Genomic DNA, 7,500 nt, shown 5'->3' with positions numbered 1-7,500 from the left:
TTGTTTACAATGTATACACAACCTATTGCTGATATTTTAAGACAATATGGCATGAATTACCATCTTTATGCTGATGACACTCAAATTTATAAGTCTATTGATTTCGATCAAATACCACTTTTAGTCGACTCTACTGAACAATGTACTAGAGATATAAAAATATTGATGACCAGCAATAAATTGAAACTAAATGATGACAAGACGCAAATAATGTTGAGGGGAAATACAAAAGCCATTAAAAATCTCCCAGAGCTACAAATTGATATTAATAACCATACCATTCGTTCAAAAAGAAGTCTTAAAAATCTAGGGGTTCAGCTGGATTATGATATGTCTATGTCCTTCCAAATTATCCAGCTCAGCAAAAGTATTTACTTTCAGCTTAAGAAAATTGGCAGTGTACGAAATTATTTAACTAAAACAGCAGCCAAGACACTTGTAACAACACTCATTTTATCAAAGTTAGATTACTGTAATGCTATTTTATCCGGTTTGACATCCGAAAAACTTTCAAAATTACAAGTACTCCAAAATCAAGCAGCAAAATTGATAATGAAACAAAAGAAATCAGGGCACGTAACACCAATTCTGAAAGAACTACACTGGCTGCCAATAAAAGAAAGGATCAAATACAAAACTGCCATTCTCTGTTTTAAATGTATAAATGCTAGTGCACCTTTTTATCTTAAAACATACCTGGAATTATATCATCCACCTAAAACCCTTAGATCAGCCTCTGATAATCTAATTCTTAAAACTCCAAAACAAAATCACAAAACATACGGCGAGCGTTCCTTTTTATTCTTTGGTCCCCAGGTATGGAACGAGCTCCCATATAAAATGAGATCTGCCCCAACAATTTCCATTTTCAAAAATCAGCTGAAGCATTTTTTATTCACAAAAGCATACCTGTCATAATGATGTTCTGTGATATATATATCCATGTGTATGCCAGACTGTGAGACTAAAGAAATAGCGGGTGAGAATGAGAGAGAGAAAAATAGAAAGAGAGATAGGGAGAGAAAAGAGAGAGAGATGTATAATACGTTGTTTTACGTACGCACTTGTCGATTAATTTTTAAGATGTGATGTCTTTTTCGTTGTAATGCGCATTGAGCATCTTTTAGAAAATGGAAATGCGCAGTATAAAAATGCGCAGTATTATTATTATTTATTATTATTATTATTATTATTATTATTATTATTATTATTATTATTAAAATACAAGGAGTTTTTTCGCCCCCGTTGGCACAATTTAGATCATTTATAAAGCGGGCTTTGACCCTGTCTACCAAGGAAAACCAGGGGGCTCTCGTGGCCTAGAGGTTAAGGTGTTGGCCTCTCATTCAAAGGTCCCGGGTTCGATTCCGGGTAGCGACCAAAACATTTTCTTCTCTAAAATTGTCTCCTTTCACCTCTTTTCCTGCTCTCTAGCAATGTTCTGTTGTCTGCTTTCATTTCCACTTTCTGCCCCCACCCCTTCACCTCCTTTGCCCCCTCTTCTGGGCTCCTGACTCTTTCTGCAGCCTTTCTACTGCTACTCCTTGGCTCCTCCTTACTGCTGTCTTTCTGCCACACCCCTGATCTTCTGGTAGGAAAGATCTACACCTAGCCTTCTCGGACAAGGGCGAAAAATCTCGGAGGGCCCGTGTGCAAGTTGCGCACGTTAAAGATCCCCTGGTGGTCTAAAATCGATAAGAGTAGGCTTCGGCCGCCACCCGGGCAAAATTCAAAATTTCCTACCAACTGAAAATATTAGGAGTGTCCCGCGCGCTCATATGACCTATGCAGTTGCGAGCGTCGTAAAACACTTTACAAAAAAACCCCAAGGAAAACCAGGGCTGAGAGAGATACAACAGCCCAACAGAAACCGCCACCACTTGGGAATTGAACTCGAGTGTCCTTTGTTCGATGACAAAGCACTTAATTGCCACACCACAGCTCCGACGCCGGTATATTTGCATTTGACAACTGTTAAACTTGCACGAGAAGTTTTCTCTAAAGTATTTTAAAATCAAACAAACCAGTGTGCTTAATTGAATGTTCTTATAGAAAATAAGTTTTATTACTTAAGTATCTTTCTCGTTGATTTTGAGCATGTCTTTCATTTTGCTTTGAACAGGTGATGGTTGACATCACAGAAGCTGTGAAAATGGACAGTGGGAATGTTCGCAAACTGTACGCTTTGTCTGGGCGACAGGTGAGCTTTTCGATTGTGGCTAACTTTTTGTTCGCCTTTCGTAGGACTTGAGTCTACGTCTTTGTGGAATCAGATCACTTCAAGAGAGTGACGCTAAGTCTCAAGATGTGACATCGGACTTATAGGAAATATTTACATAAGACTGAACCCAAATGCGAACTTCACACTGTCTCACGTTTGTCAAAATCACAACCGACTGCACCGGAGTGGCCTGTTATACTCTTAAACTGTACCCACAGTATAAATTTGCCATTTATATAGTTTGCCAGCTTAAAAATGTTTTCTACTTTCTTTTGAAATTGAATCTCGTCTGATTGAATTCATTCTTACACTTCTGTTCTTTCAGTCTGTCGTTCTGCTGATTCCCCCCCAGCTGCGGCTGGCCCTTTGTTGTGCGTGTGTGCGTGTCTTTGATTGATATTAACTTGAAAATCGATCTTTTTCCAATATAGAAGGTGGGCATTGAAGCATATTTTATGATTTCACATTCAGTCATGTAATTGCGTGCTTTAAATGGTATTCAGGTGTGATTGTATGTTCATTGGCGCTTTATTTGAAATGTACAGTGACCTCTTTAGATCTAGTTTTTGACCTGCCTAAATCATGACTGATACGTAGTCTCTGTTCCTCAGTAACAATTATGATTATGTCCATATCTGAGTTACATAGTCCATGAAGGTTTTCTGTACAAAATCAAAAGCTCGCAAACAATACAAAAGAGCGCATTTAACGTTAAGTCCAAAATTTGAGTGTTATTTGGGGTATAGGAATATAGTATATACACATACATACATATGTATATCTCTATATGATTATTTATATCTTATTATTATCATTATTCGTGTAACGACGTGGTTGAATCAAGTGCTCGTCAATTTTCGGGCATATAGTGATATTGGTATAATATCAAAATGTATTGACTTTCCTTGCTATTGATAAAAAAATATCCATCCACCCGGAATAGAAATAGAGATACAAGTGTACATGTATTTGGAATTGATAGAGATTGGGGTCACCTGGTGTAAGAGTTACAATTAACCAGAAAGTAGACACCAAATATTGTGACTTCCATAGCTGTGATGTCCTTGGGAACTGCAAAGTTACGTTTATATGTGTCTTTCATCAACGTTTTTCTGTATAACCAACTGTGGACTGTGTTTTAAAAAAATGAACATAAAAGGTTTTGAACCCAAAATATAAAAACAAAACAAAATACCCCTCCTCCCCTAAAAATTGTGTGTATTTAAATGTGTTTGTATTTATAATTAATTATTTAACTATGTATGTTTGGCGTGGTAACTCACATTTTCCAACTGGCACAATAAACTAAGTATTTACTATCATTTGATATTATACACACACACACATGCACACACACACACACACACACACACACACACACACACACACACACACACACACACACACACACACACACACACACACACACACACACACATGCACACACATACACGCACACACACACACACACACATACATAAATACACACATATACGCACACGCATAGGCACACACATACACACACATTATTATAAGGTTACTAGATGATGATGAATAAGCGATTCTTAAAATCAAGGTCAAATATAAATGAGTTCCCTTGCAGGTATCTTGATGTTTTCATAGGTGACATGCTTGGCCGACTTCTTCGGGGAAGACGCTGTTTTTCTAGCCTGTGGCAAAGAAAAAGTCTCAATGGAAGATCTAAATCTTGATCAAAGAGGTAAGAATTGCTTTGTCTTTACGTTACGTTTTCAGGTGAAATGTACACATAAGACATTTACGTGCGCATAGCAAGATCAAATGTCACATAGAAAGTTTCATGACACATAGAAAGTTCAAATATCCAATAGGACATTTTAGTGCTCAATTGTGCCTGGAAAATTCAAGATCCATCATCCCTTATCATTTCAATATTATGCTTGTCTTTCCCCGATGTAAACCACCAGAGGTTCGCCAAGTGAACGCTTACCGCCCCTTCACTGGCAAGACCCGGGAGAGAGTGACACTTCGTAGATCGCGGAACACTGGCTCCGACACCGAGTCCCGTGCCTCCAGCACCAAGAGGAGCTCAGATACGTCTGATGGATTGGGTAACTGCTTATTGTTCTGACGTTAGTTGTACTTGTTTGCCCCCCCCCCCCCACATGAACCCTATCCGTACGTCCTGGGGGTCAATTTGTACCACCGGGGTTGTATTCTTCACGTTTCAGAATACTTCTAGTACGAAGATCTCTTTGAAACTTTAAGCATTTCTAAAAAAAATCATTTTGACAGACTGTTATACAAAGCCTATGGATCGGATTGACGAATAAATTCCCTCTTTGGAAAGTGTTGGCACAGAGTTCACCACGTCGTATGGATACGACAGTAAAACACGACGTACCGATAGGGTAAAAAAATCGGCACAGCTTACACTAGATCTGTTTAACACTGGACGCAGAAGGTGTGATTTCTATTCCCGCTCGAGGAAGACTTTTTTGTAAAAAAAAAGGAAAATAAAATCGTTAGATCGACCGGTATGCTGTATCCCACTCAACCCAGGCTGGCACTGACAGGGTCAAGCGCAGCTATTATGTTTTCTGTTCCATAAGTAAGGAATCTCAGGAGTGGCATGCTCTATGTAATATTTTGTATCCTGCAATGTGTCCTTAGCCATTGACTGTATAACTTTTTTCTGTTCAAAGTTTTGTTCATGAGAAAGAGCTTCTACTATAAAAAGATCTTTGTATTGATAATTTCAAATTATAGTGGGTGTTTGGCAGGTGCTCTGACATGGTTTGTTCTTTCTTTCCTGCTATGCATTATCGGCCTTATCTTTCATTCCTTTCTTTGTATGTTACTCTCTAGTAGTACATTTTACCGTTTTCCGTAGGCATCTAACGTAACTGAAGTGTCTTTGAAGTGTCAACCTATTGTTATTATCGATATTTCGAACCTTCTCTCTACTGCTCAGCAAGAAGTTCAGATCACGGCTCTCTCGCCCCTGGGAAAGAAAATGGGACAGAAACTGAAGCAAAGACGGAGGTATGTTGTCTGTTTCGGGCTCATGTTTTAGTTTAACGATGTGCTGTACACAATGACGTTTATTGGAAGAGAAAACATTGAGTTCTATGAAAGACAGCAGAGACCTATGAGGAAGACATAATACAACGCCCATTAAGACGGAGATCGTCGGACCCCCACACAGATTCAAAACCTAACCTTTGCTTAGGTCACCTTGCCGAGCTCGTACTGAGGGCGTTTCTTAATTGATTATAACTGCCCATTAAATGTTTTCTTTCCTTGAACTAAGGTTGGTGTATTGCGTTTCAAGTAGGCACTGTTTGAAAGCAGTTTATTTTCCATGGCAGTTATGTGAAGCTATGTTTACAAAAAGTACCTCTGATTTTATATTAAAACGTTTAAACATCTAGCTTGAATACAGAGTACAGCTAAACACCAGGATAATTATAATTTCTTCTAGTAAATATATTTGATTCAAGTTCAAGCCAGACAATCGTATCTGGACTTAAGTCTGCTTTATAAAAGTGTTTTCCATACAATTGTAAAAATGTCAACTTCAATTTCCAACAATTCAAGCCCTCGGTAACAAACTGGTTTTTATATCTTTTCCAGCTCGGGAATGAAAGCGAAAAAGACGATGAAAAAAATTTTGGTAAGTCAAAACAGATATATTATGTATAAATATATAAATATTATATAACTGTGTCAATTATCGATGGAAGGCGCCACGTCTATGAGGTCGATAACGCTCCCAGCGTCCGGTACAAGTACAAGTTAATTAGTCATTTTCGAAGTCCATGTTTGCGTCTTCCAAGCAGGGGACAGAATGCACGAGAAAGCAGGGATGAATGTTTTATGTAAAGATAACAACACTTGCGGCAAGGGTCTCGGGGTAATGACGTTAATGTGTCCCGTGCAGGTCACTAATTATTTTTTGCCATATTACTTACTTTGGTCATGTTAGCCTCCTCTTCAAACCAGTATTCTATGTAATGCTTACCATGGGAAAACACATTATGAGCGAGTGTGGCCTCACACACATAATAATTTGGAAAACTGAATAGTTATTGCCAACAAAATTGACATCAGTTTTTCGAAAGAGGTAGGAATGTAATATAACCAACATGTCAGTTTTTCAATTTTCAGAAAGCAAGCCAAATTTATGTGATGTCTAAGAGACTTTATGACCAAGTAACAGAATTCTACAGTGTAAGAAGTCTGAGGCAAATTTTCAAGCTTCTAGAACTGCAAAGTAGATATTTCTAAGGTTGTTAAACAGTTCAAGTTTGGTATGCGTAGCTTGAACTCCATCTACCAGTGATAAACTTGGAGCCTGACCTAACTTCCTGCATGCCAAATAACATAATTTAAATCGCGTTGTCTAAGAAACGCCATTGACAAGACCAGGCCAAAAAGATTCCTAACACTACCATGAAAATATTGTTGAAACCAAAGCGTTCCTTTATCTTATATATCAACAAAAAATAAAGTGGTGAGGTAAACTTTCCTATTTAAGAAAACACAATTTGCACAAATCTATGACAAAATGCAGTCTAAAAGTTGGATGGTCAACAGCATCTTACGTGCTTACACTGACATGTGGGGGCAGCGTAGTGCCGCTGTCTCAAACTGGTCAATTTGAAGGAGGGTTGGTCACTGTAAATCATATAACATTGCAGTGGCCTTGTGCGTGCACCCAAAAGGACGGTTTTTAATATACAATAAAGTAAAAAATAAAGACACTTTAAAAAAATTACTAGATCGAGATTTTAAGAAAGAAAAAGTTTGCTTGGCTGCTAGCCTACAAGAATGCCAAGCAAAATTACTTGCGCATTGGCAAATTTATAGATGAACTAGAATTTTTAACTCAAACAGAAAAATGTGAACAAACCTTAATGCAAATGGGAGTTACTTATTTCTGTAGGCCTGCTGTTTCCTGGAGCTCAGACCCCAGCTGATGTCATGAGAATACAGCGGCATCTGCTGCTAGTCGGAAATGATGTTGTATGGTGCTGAGTGTTACTGACTCCACTGAACCATGTCCCCACTCCATCCACCCCTCCAAGCTTTTTACACTTTCAAGCTGAAATGAGCTTGGATACAAAAGCATGCAAGAATGCCAAGCAAAATGACTTGCGCGTTGGCAAATTTATAGATGAACTACAATTTCTATTACAAACTGAAGAGTGTGAGTCAAAGCCAAACATGGCTGAGTAGTTCAGAAAACCCCCACCGTAGAGAAGGTCATAGTAATGAAAATAGCATGCATTCGAATT

General features: G+C 38.3%; 1 protein-coding gene across 3 annotated transcripts in view; it reads left to right on the top strand.

Annotated features, from left to right (window-relative positions):
* Positions 1-7,500, top strand: part of LOC101846157 (serine/threonine-protein kinase DCLK1) — a 55,488-nt gene that overhangs the window by 25,065 nt on the left and 22,923 nt on the right. For all 3 annotated transcript variants that reach the window (XM_005105136.3, XM_005105135.3, XM_005105137.3), the window contains 5 exons: positions 2,123-2,200; positions 3,845-3,941; positions 4,168-4,311; positions 5,175-5,245; positions 5,837-5,876. In XM_005105136.3, the coding sequence (XP_005105193.2) occupies positions 2,123-2,200; positions 3,845-3,941; positions 4,168-4,311; positions 5,175-5,245; positions 5,837-5,876 (430 nt within the window). The remainder of the gene's footprint in view (positions 1-2,122; positions 2,201-3,844; positions 3,942-4,167; positions 4,312-5,174; positions 5,246-5,836; positions 5,877-7,500) is intronic.

The sequence above is a fragment of the Aplysia californica genome, unplaced genomic scaffold (assembly GCF_000002075.1).
Source record: "Aplysia californica isolate F4 #8 unplaced genomic scaffold, AplCal3.0 scaffold00454, whole genome shotgun sequence".
Taxonomy (NCBI): Eukaryota; Metazoa; Mollusca; class Gastropoda; order Aplysiida; family Aplysiidae; genus Aplysia; species Aplysia californica.
The sequence above is the reverse complement of the archived record's forward strand: the minus strand, read 5'-3'. Positions and strand labels throughout refer to the sequence as shown.